The sequence below is a fragment of the Neopsephotus bourkii genome, unplaced genomic scaffold (assembly GCF_033783945.1).
Source record: "Neopsephotus bourkii isolate Nb327-2 ecotype Australia unplaced genomic scaffold, CSIRO-AGI_Nbou_v1 NB_1184, whole genome shotgun sequence".
Classification (NCBI taxonomy): Eukaryota; Metazoa; Chordata; class Aves; order Psittaciformes; family Psittacidae; genus Neopsephotus; species Neopsephotus bourkii.
Window position 1 is genome coordinate 373380 of NW_026901669.1, and position 26355 is coordinate 399734.

Sequence of the window (26355 nt, forward strand, 5' to 3'; positions counted from 1 at the left end):
TGCCAAAATCAGAAAAAAACCCATGCAGTAAAAAATAAACTTTCTGTTTCACTTGGGAAGTATATTGTCATTGCCTTGTGTTTCCCTTTTCTCAAATACTCTAAAAATTTGGTATCTGAATGTCATGATCTCTGGGTATATTTTGTTGGTTTAACTAGCAAGATGGACTTTTTTTTTGTTTGTTTTGAGATTTTTTGTTTCCTTATTTTGTGGATTTTTTGTTGTATGGTTTTTGTTTGGGGTTTTTTTTCCCATATGTATAGTACAGTTTGTACAAGCAGTTGATCTTTTGGTTTACAGTTTATTACAGTCACAAGGTTGTAAAATGCATTCCCCTATGAGTGCTATGTTGCACCCCTGTCGTTGCTATCAGTCTAAAAGTCTGTTTGACATAATAATGTTACTGCATTGTGCAATAAAACATTAAAAAGATTCTGCACTTGTAACCGTGCAGCTGGAAGAAGTGGCAGTGTGAGTTTGATCATATAGCTCAAAGGTACTTGTGCTACCACTAAGAAGCCATATTCATGCTCAGAACTTCCTATTTCTTTTTTCCCTTATGTGAAAAGCCTGGGGATGGAGCTAAGATGATTTGGATGAAAATTTGTAACTGAAGCTGGTTAATAAATTTCCTCCAGAAAGCTGGCTGTGCTGGGAGGGACACTGAAGAGAATGTGCAAATATGAGAGCATAGATGTTGCTCCTTATTTTGATGATCTTGAGGTGTGTTTGGTGCTCAGTAGCAGCTGCTAAAATCTGAACTGAAAGGGATGTTTACACTATTGGCTGGTGGTCTGAAGCTGTTACGGGCATCAAATTTTTAAAATAAACTATGCTTTATGGTAACTGAAAGGTTTTGGTTTGTGTTATGTTTGTGGGTGTGTATGTTAATTTCCTGAACAAAGTCCTATGTAAATTCAGAGGAAAACGTGGTTGTCACGGGAAGCTTACAATATTGTATCTGTAGCTCTCAAGAGTTCTTTGGGGCTTTTACTTTTATAAAACAGGGGGAGCGCACTGAGTCTTACGATTTTCCAAAGCATTTCAGTTGGATTTGGAACTCTGCCCATTTGTCAAACTGTCGAGAAGACAATTTCTTGTTTTACTTTATGGATGTAGAGCTGTTTCAGAATGGATATAAAGACTTTATAAAACAGTCCTTAAGGCAGCAAATGCACTGAAGTGGGAATGAAAGATCACTGTTTTTCTAATTGAGAAGTCAAAGAAATCCTTTCCTAGAAATGCTAGCAGGTGTGCTGAACTCTTATTGTTTGAATAGTTTCTCCAGTGGAAACACTCAGATAACCTAAATAAAAAGGTTTAAGATTAATTTTTTACTTCAGCCCCCAGCCCCGTACTGGGAACTTAGCTCAAGTCAACTTTGGAGAGCTCTCTGCTATGCCTTCTTTTCTGCCCAGGACTTTAGTTGAAGATAATGTATGAGTTCTGTGGCTCTGGAAGAACAGTTAATTGCAGATCCATTCTTAGGTCCTGGAGTCACTGAGTTAATCATAGTTTATCTCAAGTTGGAAGTGACCTGTAAGGATCATTGAGTCCAACTCCCTGCTCCTCTCAGGACTACCTAAACCCAAACCGTATGGCTGCGAATGCTGTTCAGATGCTCCTTGAACTCTGACAGGCTTGGTGCTGGGATCACTTCCCTGGGGAGCCTGTTCCAGTGATGAACCACCCTCTCAGTGAAGAACTTTTTCCTCATTCTCAGTCTGAAGTTTCTCTGAAATGTTATAAATGTTGTAAATCAGTGTGTCAGAAATGGTTATTGGTAAGATTTTATTTTTTTATATAAATTTGTCAAATTTACATGACTGTTCTTAATCTGAGACCTTTTCAGAAATATGAATAATCAAATTAGAAGCACATGTAGAACTTGACTGTGTTTGCACATAATTATTTTTCCAAGTTACATGATCTCAAATCCTCTGAATTGGTATCTAAAAACTAATGAGCAGAATTTATTAATTCTGTCTAGTCATTTGCTACCTACACAATTTTACCCCCTCCACAACAAAAAACAACCAACAAACAAACCTGACTAAAGGAGATACATCGTGTAATTTGGGACAGCTCTCTTTTGACAATACTATGAAATGTTTTGCAAGCTTTTTGCCTTTATTTTTAGATTGTATGTGTTTCTGAAAGATTACTTCACCATTTCCTGTTTAATATGTTAAACACGGAACTGTTCCATTTGAGATGAAAGGAAAGGTGGAAGTAAACTATTACAGCATTTCTCATGACAGCTGATGTGCATAAACAAGTAGCTGCAGAAGAGAAAACTTGTGATGATATGCTGAAATGTGATGATCTGCTGAAATGCAAATAATATTCACTTTTACTGACATTCTTAAATTATTTTTATCTTCTTTTTACACAGGAAATAAAAACTTTGAAGTTAATTGCATAACTAAACTGATGAACAAAATAAAAAGGCTTTCATGGGAAGAAGTGGGGTTTTTTTGTAGAAGGTAGAAATGATTCAAGTTAGTTAATGTAATTTACAAAGAGAAAAATGTCATTTGCAAAATCTAGTAATTTCAGCTAGTTCCTGACTATTCATCAATGTTTTCTGTCTTTGTGTTAGATTTGTTCAGTATATAATTCAGTATATATATGTATTTTCCCTTGGACGACATGGTCTAGGGTGAGGTGTCCCTGCCCGTGGGAGGGGGTTTGGAACTGCATGATTTTATAGTCCATTCCATTCCATTCTGGTATTGGAGACTGCAGAAGCATGTTCTGTGTGCATAATTTGTTAGAAGCAACAGGCATACACCTAGCTGTCAATACTGCATACTGTTGTGTCACGGAGCAGAAAGGTTCCTGTTGGTTTTAAACTGTATATTCAGTCTTGACCAACAGACCGAGTAATCTGTTTTGGTGAGACAGTAGATAAAAAAGTCTCAGAATCTCAGTGTTTTCTCTCCCTCCCCCATGTTTTGCATATCCCAAGCATTTTACTTTAGTCAAATATTACTGACGGAAAAAAAGGCTGATTGTATCTGTTTCTATATATGAGTTTTATGTTGTTGAAGTGCATGTTGCTGGATAGTATTTTTCCACAAAGCCGTGTTGTAGCATCTGTATCTTGTGTTCCTGTGTCAACTAAGGTAAACAGGAATCTGTTTTATCAGTGCATTTGATATGTATATGCTTTTACTGATTTCTGTGGACTCCCTGTATAGCAATGGCTGCTCAGAAATGAGTTTAGTAATTTGGATGCACTCTGTGTAGCTGAGAAACAATCTGGGCTCCATTCACATGGGCTAAGATTTACATCCTTGTTTTGCTGGCATTTTACAATGCTAAGATCTGGATGTACTAGGAACAAATCTGGAACAGAATATTCCAGCATCTGCCATGAAGTTAAAAGCAATTTGATGGTTAGAATAATGAGGGAAGTAGAGAAACGTGAGAACAGAGAAAGAATCGTTAACACATCAATAGAATTACTTGTAACTGCTTATGGTGGGAATGCCGTTGTTTGTCCTACATTAGGTACACTGATTAGGCTAGCTGGCTCCATCACAGCAACTGACTTGTTGGCAGCTCTCTTGATTGGCAAAAGTTCAGACTAGTGCTGTGCTGAGAGATGGTAAGATAGAAAAGGCTACACTAAATGTTAAAATGCAGGAGGGTCAATATCCTTTACACTTAAAAGTTCTTTTTGATTATTTTCTGCCTCATCCCATGTATACACAAAACCATGAAAGCCATTCCAGTGGCATATCTAAAATGACAATATGTAGATTCTAAACCTTGTCTTTGCCAAACCTGGGTCCTTTTCACAAAAAGAGTAGGCCGTATTGTGGTAACTTTTCATCTGTAAAAATTATGATTATGGGATTAAGATCAATCAAGGCAAAACCCCCTCGTGGGTTTAGAACTGTTACTATGTAGGGTTGTATCATTGGCACGTCTATGATCTAAAGAAATTATTCTCTTCTAAGTAAAATTGGTGATTAAAAATACGCTTTGTCTAGAGAGGAACAAAAAGTTGTGGGTTTTATTTCTATTATATCTTTTTCCCTAATTTTGCTATTTTCTTTCTTTTTCTAGTAGCAGTATATATGTTCTGAAATGTGTGTACGTTCTAATAACAGTGGTGTGAACAAGGATGTGTACATTGCTGGGCAGAGCAACCCAGGTTAGCTGCCTGTATGCACAGCTTGTTGTTTGGAGCTCCCTCAGGGTTGGCTCTAGAATGACCCTGGTGGTATTTTTGCAGAAGTATTTCACAGACCCCACGGGGCACATTCATCTGCTGTATAGATCAGTCTGTCACGCAGTGCAGTCTGCAGCTCTCTCACCTGCTTTTGCAATTATGAGAATGAATGGAAGAAGTGGTCCCAGGATGCCTTCTGAAAAGCATCTGGTGTCTGAACTGCTTCTGACCCCATGACTGTAATGAAGCTTATTTCAAAGCTGATATATGATACCTGGGTAGGGGTTTGGAGCAATTTAGATCTCAGTATTTCTTGAGCTACCATGCAGGCACACTACCATGTCTTTCTCTATCAAAGTCATTTGTCTTACCACATAATGAGGCTGGCAAAAGGGAGATATGTTGTTGCTCTGTTAAAACCATAAAAGTCGCTGCACTGCAAGTCACAGGCAATAACCTTTAGACATTATTACTTCTGTGAGCTGAACTACCAGTTATGAAGCAATGAGTGTGCAGTACTTGTGACCTACAAATGCTTTGTATAGTATTATCACTGGAGTTGTCAAGTTTGTTTAATTAACAATAGCAATCTGGAAAGCACAGTGGGTTGGTTGTTGTTTTTTTTTTTTTTTAAGAAACTGTTCTAGGTGAGAAGGTATGATAATTTGAATTTATTGCTTTAAGAAAAACAGCAAAACGCCAAACAAACAAAAAAAACCCTGTCAGATGTATGACTCATAGTCTGTTAGATATTTTGCAAAGTTCTCTACAAATTTTTCCACAGAGCAACTGCTACTGGCAGAGAAGTGTTTTGCAACTTCAGCTGTGATGAGCCTGGTATTTATCAGCCATAAAATTGGTGAACAGATACAGTGCAGAAGATAGTAAGCAGTCATGAATATGTATATTCAGTAGCTCAAGAAATTTGAGACACTATTTCCTGTCTTGTCTTGTTCCTGGAAGACTAAAGGCCTTTTCATTCGGCTTCCGGGGTTAAACAGCTTCTATATGTTTAATTGCAAAGCATACTGTTGATCAGATTGGAGATAGGAAACACAAACCCCATGTTCTAACATTGAAGTTCAGAGCCCTCTTTCCCATTCTGTGTTTTGTTCAACCCCTGGCTGAGAATGGAACACTGGCTTAATGCTTTTGGGAGTTGTAGAAGGTTTTCTCTCTCAGTAGTGCCCAAAGAGCAAAGTATAATTGAAAACACCCCCTCCTCTTCCCTTCCCTCCACTTCCCTTGCTTTTCACTGTGGAAAAAATACCAGATTGAAATTTAAAAATATTTGCTAAGATGTGAATGGACATTATATAGCCTGGAGAAGGGAAGGCTCCAGGGGGACCTTACAGCAGCATTCCTGTACTGAAGGGGTCCTACAAGAAACTTGGAGAGGGACATTTTACAAGGGCATGTAGTGATAGCACAAGGAGGAATGGCTTTAGGCTGTCAGAGGGTAGATGAAGATTAGGTATTAGGAAGAAATTCTTTACTATGAGGGTGGTGAGATGCTGGCACAGGTTGCCCAGAGAAGCTGTGTCTGCCCCATCCCTGGTAGTGCTCAAGGCCAGCTTAGATGGGGCTTTGAGCAGCATGGTCTAGTGTAAGATAGGGGGTTGGAACTGAATGAACTTCAAGGTCCCTTCCAACCCAAACCATTCTATGATGCTATGACAATATTCCTGTGTTGGTTATCAAAATCTAGATTAAGCTTGTATTAGTTAGCTTCAGCTATCTTTATTGACCTTCAGATAAATATGAAAAAAACACTGTATTTTTTTGCCAGTTGAATAAGTAAAATGTTCAGTGAATTAACCACACTCTTTTTGTTGACACGAAAGTAAAGATTTAAAGACGTATCAGTGATAGTCTGATTATCTCTGTATAAAGGTAACCAGTAAATGCTGGAAAGTAATTGATGCATGTGGTTCTTCAGCCTGAGGTCCTGCTGAAGAAAATGCAATTGTGCTTTCCTTAAAAAATCAGGAAGACACTTTCAGAAAGCCTTTTACAAGCACCCAAGACTAATAAACAGTGATTTACATGAGATTATGCTCTCAGCTCCTGTTTCTTATGGCAATTTAAGGTAAGAGAGAGTCTTAAAATACATAATCCATATATTGTTTTAATTTCCATGATACAGACCAACTGGCAGAATTCTGCTCCAGTGTGTGTGCAGAAGCTCGTTACTGCAGTACTTGCTCTCACATTCATGAAACAAACAAACAAAACACCCCAAATTAAACAAAACAAACCAACACTCTCTAGGAACCTTTTTGATTTCAGCAAACACTGCCACTTTCACTGGGGCATGCTCAAGCTTCTAGCTGCTGTAACTTCAAGTTTAAGCTTTATGCTTTTAGCATCACTTAATTAGTGCCAATTGGGGAGCAACAATACTCAGCCCCGTGACCTTTTTTTTTTTTTTTTTTTTTTTTAACTCCTTGTTTTTCCTTGTATTTAGTAAAGACTTAAATTTAAATTTTCATGCCTCGTGACAGATAATTTTTTGTAGTGCATTTTAGCATCTCGGATTGGTACTTCCCTAATTTTAGACTTGCATGACTACAAATGCCTCTAGTGCACCTGCAGCCTCTGTCATGGCAGTGGTAGTTCACTGGAATGTGCAGTTTTACAGATGAAAGTTCCCTAGTATTACAGTTATACCAAGTTTTTCTGTGTCATATTTGGAATCTGAATTCATGTGCAATGCCTATGTCTTGAATTGGAATGTTTGTGTCTTGTGTGTGAAAGATCACACTGATCCTTGGTGTGAAAGATCACACTGAAATGTGATGGTTAGAGTCATTTCCCTTGGGCTGCTGCTTATTCCTAATGACTTGGTTTTGTTTAAGAATACCTTATTTTGTCTTTCCCATAGGTTTTTAGCTATATTGTAGCAGCTCATGCATTGAAACTATGAGGCTGTAAGAGTTCAATTCACATGACTGATGATTCATACTATAATATTATAAATCCCAATAAACCAGCATGAAACAAACACTCCAGAGTTAATCTGAGTGTAAAAAATTTATACATGTTTGCTATGGCTCCTCTCCAAAAAGTAGCCTGAATTCTATGCTTCTGTGAATGCAAATATGTAACACCAGTAAGCTTTTGATACCTTGTCTGTATGCTCTCCAGTGCAGAATGGTAGTCTGGTGTTGCCCTTGATCTTCAGTAAGGTTCTGATCTTATAGATTTTCATCACTACAGAAGAACCAAGACTTTGATTGCTTCCAAGTTTTGCAAATGCTTCAGCAGAAATTGTTTCTAACTGTTGTTTTCATGGAAATGAATGTCTCTTAGGTATTAAAACTGTGAGTTGCCTTGAAACTAACTTTTGTTGTAGCTTTTTTAGTTTCAGTTGGAGATTATTTTGTATAATTCTTTTTGACTGAGTGCTTACATGCAACTTCTAAAAATACTTTTGACAATTGGCTTTAGAAAAAAACTTACTAGAGAATAAGCTCTTCGATAAGCAAACTATTCTATTAGCAACAGAGCTGATAAAAGCCTACTTTCTGCCAGATTGATACTCTCTTTCTCCTCCTTCCCTCTGCAGTGCCTCCCCTGTCATCTACCTCTTTTGCTGGCCATGCAGCAGCACATGCCATGGCTGGTGCTGGAGCTGTGTTGTCTTCTGCCTTTTGGAGTGGTTGAGATGTGAGTCTTAATACCTGCCTTTTCTACATTGCAGATATTGATTTGGGTGTCTTCCACCAGCAGCTGGTTGGTTTGGGGTGGGATTGCTTTGAGACTTGAAGAAATTTGGTCTGTTTTCGAATTTGATTGAACCTAGACAGCAGATTTGAAAAGCAGCCAGCAGAGGGTAATAATCAACCGAATCTCTGTTACAAGTGGTTTAGTGAATTCTTGATAAACTATTATTGGGCAGAGGAATTGTAAAAAAGCTTCCGTTGCACAATATTTTGTCTTTCCATTAATTTTTCTGCTCTAGTTTATCTATGTGTTCACTTGAAACTTAGCTTTCTACCCTCCTTCTTTACTCTGTGAGGCTTCCAATCTGACATATAAGTGCACATGCTCCAGAGTAGAGACCATACTGCTGGACAAGTGAACTGCAACCACAGCCTAAAGGGTGGAACATGAACCACTGTTCTGGGAAATGCCCCAGGAGAAACTTTCAGAAGCTGCTTTTTGCCTGGAGGTTAGAGTAGGTGACTTACTGAAATCACTTCCAGCTCCAGGTACCTTGTGACCCTATGATTCTATTCCTACTCAGAGCAGCATGTTTACAATGAGACAAAGGGTGAGCAGCTAGATCCAAATTCCAAGAATCTACCTGCTTTCATCCATCTCTGTATTGCTTGATCAGATTGACCAGTACACCTTCTACTGACTTTTGTGGAGTAGGATTTTTTTTTATTTATTTTCTTTTTACTTATTTTAAGGACTTTGCAGGAAGATGTTCAAGGCTGACGTCTCTCCCCCCCCCCCCAGTAACCCAGTAGTTTTTTGTTGGAGATGCAAGGTGCTGATTTACAAAGCTCTTACTTGTTTTGAGGGTATCTGAACAGTCTGTCAGTCTAACTCTAGAATAAGTGGCAGGCTAGTACCATTAGAGATTTAATACACAGGTACTATACAAAGTGAAAAGCATAGTAGAACATAGGCTAGAATAAAAATTCTTGCTCCATCCTTTTCAGTGTTATGACTACAGACGCCATCATTTTCGGAGTTTGTGCCCTTGAGACAGGAAGTCTTGGTGCATTTTAAAGTAAATGTTGAGGAGTTTTATATATCTGGTTTGAAAACATTCTTGCCATCTTTTCTTTAAGATGTTTTATTTTCACCTATGAGAATTTCAGCCATATAGAAACCTGACTTAAAAAAAAGGGGGGGGGAATAAAAGGTTACTACTGAACCACAAATCTTTACCCTCCCAGTATCTTACATTAGTCTGTTTCAACATCTTAGATCCTATCAAGCAGCCATATATATATTCCTGAAATGATTAATGTTACTTGTTTCTGTATAATATCCTTAGTTATTGGATGAGACTTTAGCAATATAGATAAAATCACTAATGTATTATGGTAACACTGATATTATAAGTTCTATATAGATTGGCAAAATGTGTATTTTTATCAGAAATCAATAAAAACCAACCTGCTTTTCAGTATGTTTAAATCAAAAGAAAAAATTATCATTCTCATTCTGGGAACCTAAGAGCTGGTGGATAGAGCTGTGATATGATTATTTTTCAATTATAAATAGAACTTCACATCTGAAAGAGATTAGTTTCATTCTGAAGCCTTGCAGTCAGAAAAGAGCTTTGTCTAGTCCCTTAGAAGCTGTGAGAGGAGGCTAACTCAAGTGTAATGTCAAGACCCTAAAACACTGGGGGTAGTGGGGTTTCTTGGGCTTTTCCATTTAAGTTGCTTTGTTCTCTAGACAACACTGTGGTGTCCTGAGAAAAGCCAGCTAACATCCTTTCTATGTTGTTTATAGTACTTTGTATTAAATACAGTGTGAAAAAGGTACCTTGCTCCGAAGTTGGTTACTTTTGGATGTCCATATCCCATTTTTATTTCCACAAGTGTTTTTAATTTTTATCACTTTTCAGTAGGTTAGTTGAAAGATACCCTTTTACATAAACAGCTATAGAGATGACCAGAAGTTTGATTAAAATATAACTGCATGTGGAGTATTAAAGTATCTGATACTTTTAAAATTTTGTATGAATTTCAGTTCTTCTTTTATGTTCAGTTATGTTATCTATCAAGGATGATTTTTGTGGAGGCAAAATCTGATTGGCACTGGTGTAACTTTTTACCTGCATGGATTTCTTCAAGGGTTGTATAAGAAGGTATCTACTGGAACAATGATTTTTATACTGCCATTTTTATATGAGGAATACGTTTAATCTTTTTTTTGGGTATATGTGAAAATGAAGATTAAGAATATCAAATGGATATTTTGTGTAGCTGCCAGCACATCGACAGATTTTCTCCTTTATTAAAGAACTCATTAACTATTCAGAAACTCCTCTAAAACTGTATTGGTTGCCTATGCTTTATTCTGCAACTGAAAGAATATTCCATCTTGACTAATTTAGTTGAATATAAATACAGTTTACTGGGGTAGGAATAATGTAGCCAAGACACTGACATCAGTGAATGAGGGTGATAAGGGACTGGAGCACTTCCCGTATGAAGACAGGCTGAGAAAGTGGGGGCTGTTCAGCCTGGGGAAGAGAAGGCTGCGTGGAGACCTCAGAGCAGCCTTCCAGTACCTGAAGGGGGCCTGTAGGGATGCTGGGGAGGGACTGTTCGTCAGGGACTGTAGTGATAGGACAAGGGGTAATAAATTTAAGCTTAAACAGGGGAAGTTCAGGTTAGATATAAGGAAGAAATTATTTACTGCAAGCATGGTGAGGTGCTGGCACAGGTTGCCCAGAGGAGCCATGGCTGCCCCATCCCTGGCAGTGTTGAAGGCCAAGCTGAATGGGAATTTGAGCAACCTGCTCTAGTGGAAGGTGCCCTGTCTGGGGGACGTGGACAGGGGGGTTGGAACTGGATGATCTTAAGGTTCCTTCCCACCCAGACCATTCAGTGATTCTAAATGGGAGTGCTATGTAGTGGTATAGCTGGTCCCTGGTTGTGGTGCAAGACATGATTGAGTATGCACAACGGAAGCATCTTTTGAAGATACTGAATGAGAAGTTATGGTAGGCAGAAAAGCACAGAAAAGTCTTTTAGAAACAAACCTGAGAGAGAAAATTGATGACCTCTTGATTGCATGTTCTGTAAAAGTGTTTCCCATTCTGTAATTCAGTAAACTGTATCTGAGGTATTATAACCACAACTTTTGTTTATATGTAACATATGGTCTTTTTCAGATCAAATTCAGTTACCCAGGAATATGATTGAAAACAGCATGTTTGAAGAAGAGCCTGACGTTGTTGACTTGGCAAAAGAGCCTTGTTTACATCCCCTGGAGCCTGATGAAGTGGAATATGAGCCGAGGAGCTCACGTCTCTTGGTCCGTGGCCTTGGAGAGCATGAAATGGATGATGATGAAGAGGATTATGAGTCATCAGCAAAATTGCTGGGGTTGTCCTTCATGAACAGAAGCTCCAGTCTCCGGAACAACATGTCTGTCTATAGACAAAGTTCAAATGGATCATGTTCACTGCCCTCTACAAAGACCATGGTGGTTTTCACAGTTATTCTTGTGATTGCAGTCGCATTACTAATGGTGATTTATCTTCTTCCAAAATGTACCTTTACCAAAGAAGGCTGCCATAAAAAAAACCATACAATTGAACTAATATACCCCTTGGCAACCAATGGGAAACTATTTCCATGGGCAAAAATTAGACTTCCTTCTGATGTTGTACCACTGCATTATGATCTTGTCTTGCAACCCAACCTAACTACTCTGAAATTTTCAGGCTCTGTAAAGATAGTGGTTAACATCATCCATGTAACTTGGAAGATTGTACTTCACAGTTCAGGACTTAATATCACCAAGGCAACTATTACTTCAGCAGGAGGGCATCAAGAAAAGCCAGCTGAATTCCTGGAATATCCACTGCATGACCAGATTGCAGTTATGGCTCCTGAGGCTCTTCTCGTAGGACAGAATTATACTGTCAACATAGCATATTCGTCTAATTTATCAGATACCTATTACGGCTTTTACAAAATTTCTTACAAGGATGAGAATTCCAAGCAAAGGTATGCCCACAAATGCATCTTCTCTCTTCTGTCACTCTAGATTGTGCTTTAATAATAGTAGAAATAGCTTTTTCTATTGGATGTTTTGTACAACTGATTCCTATTGAGCAAAATCCATCTTTAATCTCCTGATTAATCAACCTGAAAAAGTGTCTTTAATGGGTGAGTTCATTAAGTGAGGGCAGCCTCTCTGTCAGTTAAATGTAGTGCAACATATTGGTTGTAGGTAGTTATAATGTGGCTTTTTGTTTGTTTAATTTTTAGTTTCTTCCTGGAAATTCTTCCCGAATCTCCCCAGTCCCTGAGTCTCAATGGACTGAGGGAACAAAGTCTCCCCATTGTAGGAGAAGATCAGGTGTGAGACTTATTTGAGGGACCTGAACATACACAAAACCGTGGGACCCAAAGAGATGCATCCTACATTCCTAAGGGAACTGATAGATGTAGTTGCCAAGCAGCTCTCAATTGTCAAGTCAGTCATGAAGTCCTCAGTGACTGGAGAAAAGGGAAACACCATGCCCACTTTTAAAAAGGGTAAATCAGTGGTTTTTACCAATAAGGTTAATGAAATTGCCACCCACCACCCCCCACTTTGAATGGGTCTTAACACTGGTCATGTACCTAAAGAGTGTTCACGCTTTTGGCGCACACTTGTCCATGAACATTTTTTAGAAACAAAGCAGTGCAATAAATAAAAGGTAGAAAAAGCAGTCTGGGTCAGTCCAGGACCACCTGACAGAAAGCTACTCCCATAGCAAACGTATGAGTTTTGTGGGGAAATGACTGTTCTATCATAAATAAACTGACATTATTCTTTTAATAATTCTAAATTTGCTTTTTTCTGCTCTTATCGTTAGGTGGTTTGCAGCAACTCAGTTTGAACCTGTGGCAGCAAGGTCTGCTTTTCCATGCTTTGATGAACCAGCATTTAAAGCTACTTTTTTCATCAAGATCAAGAGAGATGAGAAACTTGCCACTATGTCAAATATGCCAAAGGTACCTTCTTTTGTAGAGTTTTAGTAGAGGAGCTGCCTAGATAATCTGTTTAAGTGCTTTGCATTGTGTTTTGTTGCATTAATGCTCAGAATATTGACTTGAGCAGATAAGCTATAAAGTTTGTGACTTTTTAATAAAACAACTATCTCTTCCTCAAAGATTTGAACTAAGTAACTTTGTAGAGGAAACTGCTCAATGTACTGCACAACGTAGGATGTTGTTGTAGGGCTGTTATTGTAGGATGTTGACTGGCTATGGCAGGGATTCCTGTTACATTTAAATGAATCATTATTTTGCAGGAATTTTGTTGTTGGCTGCAACAGTCTCAATAGACCTTAAGATTCACTTTTGAGTTTTCTATGTTTGCTGATGCTGCAAATGTGCAGAATACTGGAATATCTTTACCAATGCTGTGTGTAACTAGCAACAGTCTTCGTGAAAGATATGCCTGACCTTGAAGCATGTGCATTTGAGCCTAAAATGAGGAGAAGTAAGATGTGAATACAGAGCCAACACCAGAATATGGATGAGGGATCTGAAATTTCTGCAGCTAGATCTTTTCATGCAAAATCTTGTAAGAGCATATCTGAATTTTGTGGTGATGCTTTATGATGTTAAACTGTTTGCCAAACATTTATGGAAGCCTAATTCATTTAGACAGACCAGCAAGACTAATTTCTTACCTGGTCTGTGTCTGAACTAGGTTATCTTTCTGTCCTGGGTTTAGCAGCAGCAGTCATTTTTTCTCCTTCTTGGTAGCTGGTGCAGTGCTGTGTTTTGACTTTCGGGCTGGGAACAAAGCTGATAGAGGTGATGTTTTGGTTTGGCCAAGGACTTTGTGAGTCTCATGCTCTGCCAGGGAGGAGGGGAGGCCGGGAGGAAGCAGAGACAGGACACCTGACCCAAACTGACCAAAGAGGTATTCCATACCACAGCACGTCATGCCGAGGGGGGAACTGGGGGGGACCCGGAAGGAGAGGGGGTCGGCCGGGTCGGACTGGTGGTTCGGCGCGTGGTATTGTACTCCTTTCCTTTGCTGTTTTCTCTTATCATTGTTGTCGTTGGTGGTAGCAGTGGTGATTCGTATTGTACCTTAGTTACTAAACTGTTCTTATCTCAACCCGTGGGAGTTGCATTTCTTTTTTATTCTCCTCTCCGTTCCCCCAGGAGTAGGGGGAGGGCAAGAAGGGGGGGGAGTGGGTAACAAGCTGTCTGGCTGTGGGTTAAACCACGACAGTTCTTTTTTGGCGCCCAACGTGGGGCACGAAGGGGCTGAGATAACAACAGATCTGACCGGATTAATAGTCACTCATCACAATGCTGATTTATTGGCTCTCAAAGTTGTTCCTCTTGATCTCACAGCTTCAGAATGTTGTAATTTACTTAGATCTGGTATTTGCTGTATTAGTGTTTTTCAAGTGTGGGGCTTGGGCTAAGGTTCTTGTCTCAGTGTACTTTATGATGATGACTTGTAACACAATAGAATTATTGATCATGAAACTTATCTGGTTTATGTTCCCAGTATGGTCACCACCTTTATACTTTGGGAGGTATATAATAGAAATGCTTAGCAATTACACATATTCTTTCTCCTTCTCGGGTGGTCAACCTGTGAAGGAGGCATTCTTTTACCCTCCCATTCCTCCCCCCAGAGCATTTACAGCATCATTTGAGAGTTTTGAATGGCCTTTTACTGCTATTGAGACTTGTTTGCTGATTGTGATGGGGATCACCATGTTGGCACGTATACAGAGTGTATTTTGGCCACAACTATTTCATCTGTTTTCAAAAGTTAAGCAGAGTCAGGTTTGGGTCTTGTCTGGGGTTAAACAACGAAGTAGGAAGACCAAGAGATTTTCTCTGAGGCTGGACAGCCATGAGTGGCAGGGTGTGTGGGACAGTATGGGCAAGTATCTAGGTCAGTGGGCCCCTCCAGTACTTTGGAATTTCACCACCGAACAACTGCAAAATCCAGAAGAATTAGTAAAACACTTAAATGAGGTGTGTGGTCATTCTGGCCATACCAGAGACGGACAAATCATGGCAACGTGCTGGGGCTTGGCCTACGCTTACAGGGCCATGTTCAATGCTTTCCAGCACCTTCAAAAGGAAAAAAATGTCGCTGGATCTGAGGGCAAAGCAACAGCCAGTACAGATACTCCAGCTCCAAGTACAGCAGCTACACCACCCCCAGCAACAAGTACAGTCGCTACTCAAACCACAGTGATAACAACTGCAACTAAACCAGAGGACCAATTCGTACCAATATCGGTTGCCCCTGTACGCAAGAGAAAAAGCAAAAAGGAGGCAGGAAGGTTAAAGCAAGATGAAGAAACAATGTGTTCACTACTCGATCCAGAACATGATCAGGAGTCATCATCACATGATGAAGAAGAAGAAGGAGAGGTGACTTCTCGACTTCGGACCTCAACCGAGCTACGGAATATGCGAAAAGATTTTACCCGTCAACCAGGGGAGCACATCATCACCTGGTTGCTCCGATGCTGGGACAATGGGGCCGATGGTCACGAACTAGAAGGTACAGAAGCCAAGCAGTTGGGATCACTTGCTAGAGAAGGGGGAATTGACAAAGCAATTGCAAGAGAGAAAAAGTCTCTCAGTCTCTGGAGGCGGCTCTTGGCAGCTGTCAAAGAAAGGTTTCCATACAAGGACGATGTTATGAGTCGTTCGGCCAAGTGGACTACTATAGACAAAGGTATCCAGTCTCTGAGAGAATCAGCCATCGTAGAGATGATCTATCACATCAAGCCGAATAACGGGAATATACCCATAGATCCAGATGAAGTCGAACGTACACGACCCATGTGGCGAAAACTTACACGGAATGCACCATCATCATACGCCCATTCATTGGCAACAGTAACCTGGAATGACATAGTACCACTAACAGTGGATGAAATGGTTCATAAACTCCGCGAGTTCGAAGACAATCTCACCCCTTCCATCATCTCAGCTGTGGAAAAACTGTCCCAGGATCTCAAACAATTGAGGGACGATATATCTGACTTATCCAACTCCTCGCGTGTGCCAACACACATTTCAGCTATTAGCAAAAGGCGTCCCACTGTTCGAGAAAGGAGATACAAGAGGTATACACCACGGTCTACCCTATGGTTTTACCTGCGGGATCACGGAGAAGACATGACAAAGTGGGATGGAAAACCTACTTCAGTTTTGGAGGAACGGGTGAGTGAATTGAAAAGAGGAGCAAAGGCCAAGACTGAGCGTCCCATGAGAGCTACGGCTTCAGTCTCTGGTGAGCAGTCTCCCAGGTGGAGTGGAAGAGCTGATCTTACTCCAGCTCCTGTGATAAAGAAGAATAATCCCTTTCAACATGACTTAAGCGTCCAATCCTGTGATGACTATTAGAGGGGCCCTGCCTCCAGCCAGGTGGAGGTAGGGGACAATCGGATTTACTGGACTGTGTGGATCAGATGGCCTGGCACATCAGTCCCGCAGAAGTATAAGGCTCTAGTAGATACCGGTGCACAGTGTACCCTGATGCCATCGAGCTGTCAAGGGGTGGAACCCATCTATATTTCTGGAGTGACAGGAGGGTCCCAAGAGTTGACTGTACTGGAGGCTGAAATCAGCCTGACTGGGAGAGAATGGCAAAAGCACCGTATTGTGACTGGCCCAGAGGCTCCATGCATCCTTGGCATAGACTACCTCAAGAGAGGGTACTTCAAAGACCCAAAAGGGTACCGATGGGCTTTTGGTATTGCTGCTTTGGAGACTGAAGAAGTTGAGCAGCTGTCCACCTTGCCTGGTCTCTCAGAGGATCCTTTTGTTGTGGGGCTGCTGAAAGTTGAAGAACAACAAGTGCCAATTGCAACCACAACAGTGCACCGGCGGCAATATCGCACCAACCGAGACTCCCTGATTCCTATCCATCAGCTGATCCGTAGACTGGAGAGTCAGGGAGTGATCAGCAGGACCCGCTCGCCCTTTAATAGCCCCATATGGCCAGTGCGAAAGCCTAATGGAGAGTGGAGACTAACAATAGACTATCGTGGCCTGAATGAAGTCACACCACCCTTGAGTGCTGCCGTACCAGACATGCTAGAACTTCAGTATGAACTGGAGTCAAAGGCAGCCAAGTGGTATGCCACGATTGATATTGCCAATGCGTTTTTCTCAATTCCTTTGGCAGCAGAGTGCAGGCCACAGTTTGCTTTTACTTGGAGGGGTGTCCAGTTCACTTGGAACCGACTGCCCCAGGGCTGGAAACATAGCCCTACCATTTGCCATGGACTGATTCAGACTGCACTGGAACAGGGGCAAGCGCCAGAACACCTGCAATACATTGATGACATTATAGTGTGGGGCGATACAGCAGAAGAAGTCTTTGAGAAAGGGAGGAAAATAATTCAAATCCTGCTGAAAGCCGGTTTTGCCATAAAACGAAGTAAGGTCAAGGGACCTGCACAGGAGATTCAATTTCTGGGAATAAAATGGCAAGATGGACGTAGACAGATCCCCACAGATGTAATCAACAAGATAACAGCAATGTCTCCACCAACTAATAAGAAAGAAACACAAGCTTTCTTGGGTGCAGTGGGGTTCTGGAGACTGCACATCCCAAATTACAGTTTGATTGTAGGCCCTCTCTATTACGTGACCCGTAAGAAGAATGATTTTAAATGGGGACCTGAGCAACAACAAGCCTTTGAGCAAATTAAACGCGAGATAGTTCATGCAGTGGCCCTTGGACCAGTTCGGACTGGGCCAGATGTAAAAAATGTATTGTACACCGCAGCTGGGGAGAATGGCCCTACCTGGAGCCTGTGGCAGAAAGCTCCAGGAGAGACTCGAGGTCGACCCCTTGGTTTTTGGAGTCGGGGATACAGAGGATCTGAGGCAAGCTATACCCCAACTGAGAAAGAGATACTGGCAGCCTATGAAGGGGTTTGAGCTGCTTCGGAAGTGATTGGCACCGAAGCACAGCTCCTCCTGGCACCCCGGTTGCCCGTGCTAGGCTGGATGTTCAAAGGCAGGGTCTCCTCTACGCATCATGCAACTGATGCTACATGGAGTAAATGGGCTGCACTAATTACACAACGAGCTCGAATAGGAAATCCCAGTCGTCCAGGCATTCTAGAAGTCATCATGGACTGGCCAGAGGGCAAAGATTTTGGGATGTCACCAGAGGAGGAGGTGATGCGTGCTGAAGAGGCCCCACCATATAATCAGCTGTCAGAAAGTGAAAAGCAGTATGCCTTGTTTACTGATGGGTCCTGCCGTATTGTGGGAAAACATCGGAGATGGAAGGCAGCTGTATGGAATCCTCGACGACAAGTTGCAGAAACTGCTGAAGGAGAGGGTGAATCGAGTCAGTTTGCTGAGGTGAAAGCCATCCAGCTGGCCCTGGACATTGCTGAACGAGAAAAGTGGCCAGTACTTTATCTCTATACTGACTCATAGATGGTGGCAAATGCCCTGTGGGGGTGGTTGCAGCAATGGAAGCAGAGCAACTGGCAACGCAGAGGTAAACCTATCTGGGCTGCTGCACTGTGGAAAGATATTGCTGCCCGGGTGAAAAACCTGGTGGTGAAGGTACGTCATGTAGATGCCCATGTACCCAAGAGTCGGGCCACTGAGGAACACCAGAACAACCAACAAGTGGATAAAGCTGCTAAGATTGAAGTGGCTCAGATGGACTTAGATTGGCAACATAAAAGTGAATTATTTTTGGCCCGGTGGGCCCATGACACTTCAGGCCATCAGGGCAGAGATGCAACATATAGATGGGCCCGTGATCGAGGGGTGGACTTAACAATGGACACTATTGCCCAGGTTATTCATGAGTGTGAAACATGTGCTGCCATTAAACAAGCCAAACGGTTAAAACCTCTTTGGTATGGAGGACGATGGCTGGAGTATAAATATGGGGAGGCCTGGCAGATTGATTATATCACACTGCCACCAACCCGCCAAGGTAAGCGCCATGTGCTTACCATGGTGGAAGCAACCACCGGATGGCTGGAAACGTACGCTGTGCCCCACGCCACTGCCCGGAACACTATCCTGGGCCTTGAGAAACACATTTTGTGGCGACACGGCACCCCAGAGAGAATTGAGTCAGACAACGGGACTCATTTCCGGAATAACCTTGTAGACACTTGGGCCAAAGAGCATGGCATTGAGTGGGTATATCACATCCCCTACCATGCACCAGCCTCTGGGAAAATCGAAAGTTACAATGGGCTGTTAAAAACTACACTGAGAGCAATGGGTGGGGGAACTTTCAAGCATTGGGATACACACTTACCAAAGGCCACCTGGTTGGTCAACACTAGAGGATCTGCCAACAGAGCTGGCCCAGCCCAATCGGAACTTTTACATATTGCAGAGGGGGACAAAGTTCCTGTGGTGCATATGAAGAATTTGCTGGGGAAGACAGTCTGGGTTATTCCTGCTTCAAGTAAAGGCAAACCCACTCGTGGGATTGCTTTTGCTCAGGGACCTGGATACACTTGGTGGGTAATGCAGGATGATGGGGAAGTCCGATGTGTACCTCAAGGGGATTTAATTTTAGGGGAAAACAGCCAATGAACTTAATTGTATGTTGTTGCCTGCTGTGTAATACTTTAATAGCCCATCAACCAGATGTCTTCAGGCCACCAGCAACTAGCCCTGACTTCCCTCCAACCATCATCCCAAGAGAGAACGAACTTTGACAGAACCAGACAAGTTCTACAGTAAGGGAATGATCAGCATCAGCAGGCAACGACCCAATACTGCACACGGCCTCTCCTGTTCTGAAAGACTGTTACAAGAGATGGCACCTGACATCATGGACCAGATGGAATCAGCAGCTTTATAGGGACTAGTCTTTGCACTAAGATAGAAGTGCACTGAGATCGGAGTGATGGTATATTGAAAATGTAGGATCTGAGCATGACGTGAATGGTATGGAATAAGGGGTGGATAATGTCCTGGGTTTAGCAGCAGCAGTCATTTTTTCTCCTTCTTGGTAGCTGGTGCAGTGCTGTGTTTTGACTTTCGGGCTGGGAACAAAGCTGACAGAGGTGATGTTTTGGTAGAAATTGCATCCACTCTAAGTATCATGCTCTGCCAGGGGAAAAGGACTGGAGGAAGCAGAGACAGGACACCTGACCCAAACTGACCAAAGAGGTATTCCATACCACAGCACGTCATGCCGAGGGGGGAACTGGGGGGGAACCCGGAAGGAGAGGGGGTGGGCCGGGTCGGACTGGCGGTTCGGCGCGTGGTATTGTACTCCTTTCCTTTGCTGTTTTCTCTTATCATTGTTGTCGTTGGTGGTAGCAGTGGTGATTCGTATTGTACCTTAGTTACTAAACTGTTCTTATCTCAACCCGTGGGAGTTGCATTTCTTTTTGATTCTCCTCTCCGTTCCCCCAGGAGTAGGGGGAGGGCAAGAAGGGGGGAGAGTGGGTAACAAGCTGTCTGGCTGTGGGTTAAACCACGACACTTTCATCAAAACATTATTACCATTTACCACTGAACGGAAACTCACTGGAGGGTGTTTCCTGCGTTGATAGTTGCTAGTGCTTTGGTAGCAGTTACCTGCCTACTGTCACTTGGTATGTCTGCTCATGTCCATTGTGGTACTAGGCTTCTTCAGCAGAGTAAGTGATAGAGTAAGATATCGCATGGTAGCAAGCACGTGTATCTACTTCCTTTTTGTCTTTTTCCTACCATATATGGTTGTGCAGCACCTCCAAGGTACCTTCCTCAGCAGGTGCTTTGTTGAATCATTTAACCTAGACCTTCCATCACTTTCGTTACTTTCTCCTATGTTTTCACTCAGATTTCATGTCTTTTGTGAGAGGTGTTAATTCAACTTTGCATGTAGAGAAAGAGGTCACTTGGGAAAATGCTGTGCCTGTGTTTGTGGTGTTGGGCAAGACTGTGACATTTCAGACTGTGTCTTTCTGCAAACTATGCAAGTGGGTCACAATGCAGTCAGTGAACACAGTGTTCACTCAAGAGATAAGAGCAGACTTTTCAGCCTTCCTGAGAGAGTCTGCCCAGAAGCTGAAGCTCTGTGTTGCCAAGAATTGTAACTTGAGTCCAGCCAACATGCCTGAAAGGGCAACTCTGTATTTTTTGTTTAGTGAATTTTTTGTTGCCAGAGAATCTTCTTCTAATTAGACTGGAAATAGCTCTCACACCTCAAGAAATGTGAATTAAATCTGAAAAAAACAGGCTGTTACAACACCTGCATGTCTGATAAAGATCTGAGAAAGCTTCTGGATGTGGAACAAAGATAGTATTAGAAAAAGACATTAAAAGCAATGAAGTTGTATGTTTAGTGCTGGGGATCAAATGTGAATTCTTGTGTCAGAAGAACAGGTGAGGTTTACTTAGAATTTATCAGGAAGATATAGAAACATGTAGAGTAAATGGATTGATGATTTTGCTAACGGGCAACATCCCCAAGATAATTACTTATTTGTACTTATACTGTAAACAATATTATTTTCATTTTGTCCTCCAAATTTATGCCCTGATAATTTGATACTATATAATTCCACTTTTGTTGCACAAGGTCCAAGCATGCAGTCTGTGAATGGGTTCAAAAGTAGTTCCTTTGTTTTTGTAAGTTCTCCACATAACTTGCACATGTGAATTACAATAAAAACTTTTTTTTTAAGTGTCTAAAGGAAGAAATTAGGCAAGAATGTCTGTGAAATAGTAAGCTACATCAACACAGCACTTCTTCTTGTGTCCATGGCAGTTTGTTTAAATTGTACCCGTTTTTATATGTAAATCTTCTTTTAAGTGGCATGGTTTTATGATTTATTTCTTTGGAGTTTTTTTTATCTCACAAGAGCTTTAGCACATGCTGAGTTCTTACAATTTAGCCTGGATTAGGTATTCTCTTACATACTATGTGCTCCCTATGCAATTATGTACAGGCTAATGAGTTGATTCTTGTGTGAATAAAGAAAGAAATTGTGTTTTATAGAAGTATATTGTGTTGATGAGATCATTTCTGGGGTAGGTTTTTTTTCTGAAAATGAACACTTAAATAAACTCCTGTTAGGAAAAGTTTTACAGATACTTCTGTAATAACTGGTTCTTGGTAATAAGTTGTACTGAATGGACAGCCTTTTTAATTTAGGCATGAGATGGTTAAATCTGAACTTCATTTTCTATAAATACCTACGTGAGCAAGAGATCTTCGAGGCAGGCCTTCTCAACTAGCATGCACATTACTAGGATATCAATATATAGTGGCTGACACACATTAAGGCTAGAAATAAACTGTGTATGCTTGGACTTGTGTTTTCTGTTGTGGTTTTGTTAGTGGTTTTGTTTGTTTTTGTTTTTGGTTTTTTTTGTTTGTTTTCGTAATGAGGAAAACTGATTTTTGAACCAGTTTATCTGCAGCCAGAGTATATTTTCTTAAATAGGTTATCACCTCTTTCTGAAGATTAAGCTGTAGTAAATGCAGAAATGTTGAGTTGCTGAAGGAATACAGTGATGGCATTCTGTTATAGGCAGTGGTTAGGCTAGATAATTGTCCCATTGTGTCTTCAGGCTTAAAAATCTATTCCTCTTTAAGGTTGATAGCTAAATTTTCTGTGGCAGTTAAGTGTTAAATCATTGGTTTGAAATGATCCTGCCTAAAACTAAGCTTATTGTTGTTTTTTAAATATTTGTGGTTTCTGGAAGCAAGTTTATTTATGAAGTTTAGGAAGCCATATGGATTACCATCTCTCTCTCCAGACCTTTACTATTCTGCACTATATTGGTTTTAAACTTTTTGCTTTATTCTTTGTGTAATTTATGCTTGTGAAGGACTATACAGAAAAGTAAGGCATATTGTGTGCCCTTCCAGGGATAATATTAAAGAAGAATTTCTGCACTAAATGTAATTTAAGATACATGATGGTATCTTACTTCAGAAGACTGAGCAGATAGTTACATTTGGCAGTAACCTGGGCAAGTTTTTGCTTTAAATTAACAGAAACCATAGGTTTTCTTCACTTTTTAAAATGCAGTCTCTTTTCTTTTATAAAGGTGTATGTGAATGTCTTTTTGTTCTGCTATTTTAAAATAGTATGTCTGATTACCTAGTTTTGAAGAGGCTTCTGGGAAAAGACAGATGTTTAACTCATGCAATAACACCGTTTTTAGTAGGCCGTGCTGAACTGTGCCTCCTATCTAGCCTAAAGCCCTCTTGAATTAATGCTAATCTTCACATAGATTTTGGGTTATACAGGGGGTCAAAGTCTGAACTAAATTATATATATCTTTTTAATTTATGTATTTAACATTGTTTCCTTGCATGTCGTAGTGTTTTGTGTCTGTATTAATAGTTTTCCTTTCATCTGCAGAAAGCCACTACTCCTGTGACAGACGGAATTGTTCAAGATGAGTTTTTTGTGAGTTTGAAGATGAGCACCTACCTAGTAGCCTTTGTTGTTGCAGACCTGAAAAACATCAGTAGGGAAACTAATGAGAGTCTGGTATGTTTGTTGCATTTTAAGTTCTCCCTCACCCCTCTCAAGTCAACCAGCCAATCAAAACAAAACATAAAAAATCTGTAACCCACAAGCAAGCTTTGTCTGTTTTGGATTTATTTTCTTGCTTTTATTATATTCATAATAGTATAGGGGGAAAAAGCCATATGCTATAGGTTGGGCTGACTTCAGTGCTTATACCAGATTGAGAAGACTGTTCCAGCAAAGGACTCAGCATCAGGTCTTGTTAACAGTGGAAATTTACAAAATCTAAAATTCTTAAAAGCTGTCAGAGCTGAAAGTTTTAAACTTTTAGTTTTAATACTTCATCTGCGAGGGAGTAATGTCATGAAAACCAGTTGTTCAGGTGATGTACAGGAACATTACAGTTACCAGGGAAGTGTACATACTATTTTCAAGCTGCAAATATGTTCTATGCTTGCAAAGATAATCTACTAAAAAAGCCCCAAACAAGCCCATGCCCTGCGGTAAAGCAAACAGACTAAGTTTATATCTGCATTTAGTCACCTGAATACAGTTATTTCACTGTGAGACTTTTGGTTTTTCAAGGCTGAGACAGTTGGTCCTCTTTGATCTTTGTCCTTCGTGGGAATATAGTCTGCATGGTCAGTGAGCAGTTCATACGATGTGTGCAATTACACTAACTAAAGAAAAAGCATTTCAATATTAGGAGGTGCTCCTTTATCTCGTTTTAGGAGGTCCAGAAGTTTGATGTGAGCAATGACTCTCCAACAGGAACTGGCCTTTCCTCATGAAAAGTCAGAAGTGCCAGTACCTGCCTAGAGAGGGCCAGAGGGAATAAATACTGCTAGTAACACTGAGGAGAAGCAACCCTCTGTTTAATCCAGTATACACAAGTAAAGGTACTGGTTAATAAGCTTTGAATCTGACTTGGACAAGTATTTCTAATTATAGCTGAATAAGGCATTTGGTCAGGTTAGACCACTACTTTTTTTATTCCCTCTCTAATCCCCACATTGTGGCTACCATTCAGGTGTGTATTTGAACTGTAGTCTGTTAAAACTATGTAGCCAGTTCTTTAGCAGGCATAAAACTGATGAGTATACTAAATGTTTCATGTTTGCAGAGCTCGAAACAACTACCTATGGAGGTCTGCTTTGCTTTTTTCATAAAACTGAGAGCAATTTGCATGGATTGTCAGTACTTCTGAGGTATTTTATGGCAGAGGCATGTAGGACGGGAGAAAAGGACTGTGTGATGTGTTCTAACTAAGGAAGAAGGTTCTTAATTGTGCTTCTCCTTCCATTTTGACCACCAAGCAAGGTTTGACCAAGCTAAGGAAGTCCAGCAGACCTTTAGAAGGCACCAAACACAAGGGTTTTAGCAGTATCTAAGAGTACTCGACAGCTTAAAGGAAGAAAGCGTAAGAATGGTTATACTAAGTAAGGCCAAAGTCTAGCTAGTGGGTTGTTCTATTGCCAACAGCATCTAGTAGGTCAAGGAAAATTGTAAGAAGGAAGCATATAATTACATTTTCTCAGAATGCTTCCAGCTCTTTGTGGCTGGGAGATTCAAAGATTTCGGCTAACCAGTTCACACAGAGTAAGCTTATTGTCTTAAATGTTATAAAATAGCTTAGAGTTGAAGTCTAAGAACTCAGAAGATCCTTTGGTTTTGATCTTAAAATTTGCAGCTAAGAATACGTTTCCAGGAGCACTAGATTTTGTCCTTGCTGGTTCAAACTCAAAAATTAAAAGATCACTCTATCTATCTATTTGAAATGTCATTTGTTTACTGATTTGTAGTATGGTAAAAGGAAGGGTTTTTTTTAATAGAATAGGAAAATCAGTCTCAACGTATTTTTTTGTTTGTGTATGAAAGGGCATCCTAAACCTGGATCAGCCTGTAACCTAATCGAAGTTATGTTATTGATATAGCCACTTCAGTGTGACTAGAAGGAGGCTGTAACCTTTCAATTTTTGTGAATGCTTCTTACATCAGGTCTAATATGGCTCTACTTCAGGTAGGAAAATTGATTAACTTTTGCCAGTTATTATTTCTTGGGAGAATTTCTTGCAGATGATACTAGTGTTACCATACTGATAGACAAAACTTACTGACTAATGGAGGCATGCAGGCAGTGTCATTTAACTCATGAGGGAGTGAAAAAGGAACTGGATCAACTTCTATTTATGTAGACCCTTAATGAATACTTTCCTTAAGGGTGTCAGCATTGAGTTGTTCTCACATACACACCGGTCACCTGGACAGTCTGTCTGTATTTTGACTGGCTTTAGTAAAAAAAAACCAACTCTTCACTGACAGCTTCATAACTAGTATTTGTAACTGAAGTGTACTCCGAAAACTGTCTGTCCTGGCTTCAGCATTAGCAGTCATTTTTCTCCTTGTTAGTAGCTGGTGCAGTGCTGTGTTTTTGACTTTAAGCCTGGGAACAGTGCTGATTAACACCGATATTTTTAGTTGTTGCTCAGTAATGTTTACTCTGACCAAGGACTTTCTGAGCCTCATGCTCTGCCAGGGAGGAGTGGAAGCCGGCAGGAAGCAGAGACAGGACACCTGACCCAGACTAACCAAAGGGGTATTCCATACCACAGCACGTCATGCCCAGTATAGAAAGTGGGGGCAGTAAACCAGAAGAGCTAGATTGCTGCTCTGGTTGGACTGGGTGTCGGTTGGCAGGTGGTGAGTGGTTGTATTCTCTTCCCTTGTTATTTCCCTTATCATTATTATTACTGGTGACAGCAGTAGTGGTTTGTGTTATACCTTAGTTACTGAACTGTTCTTATCTCAACCCATGGGTGTTACATTCTTTCGATTCTCTTCCCCATCCCTCTGGGAGCGGTGGGAGGAAGAAGATGGGAAAGTGAGCGAGCGGCTGCGTAGTTCTGAATTACCAGCTGGTCTTAAACCATGACACTGTGCTATCTGTTTCAGGAACTTCTGCAAGCTTCTCTTTTGCTTCTAAAGCTCTTGTAGCTATATGTTT

At 40.8% G+C, this 26355-nt stretch overlaps 1 protein-coding gene across 6 annotated transcripts in view; it reads left to right on the forward strand.

Annotated features, from left to right (window-relative positions):
- Window positions 1-26355, forward strand: part of LNPEP (leucyl and cystinyl aminopeptidase) — a 48115-nt gene that overhangs the window by 1222 nt on the left and 20538 nt on the right. For 3 of the 6 annotated variants that reach the window (XM_061364055.1, XM_061364061.1, XM_061364060.1), the window contains exons 2-4: window positions 11052-11892; window positions 12750-12888; window positions 23241-23372. In XM_061364055.1, coding sequence (XP_061220039.1) covers window positions 11052-11892; window positions 12750-12888; window positions 23241-23372 — 1112 coding nt within the window. Of the gene's footprint in view, window positions 1-4077; window positions 4166-7751; window positions 7853-11051; window positions 11893-12749; window positions 12889-23240; window positions 23373-26355 lie in introns of all 6 variants that reach the window. The other 3 variants (XM_061364057.1, XM_061364059.1, XM_061364056.1) reach the window with 3 other exon arrangements.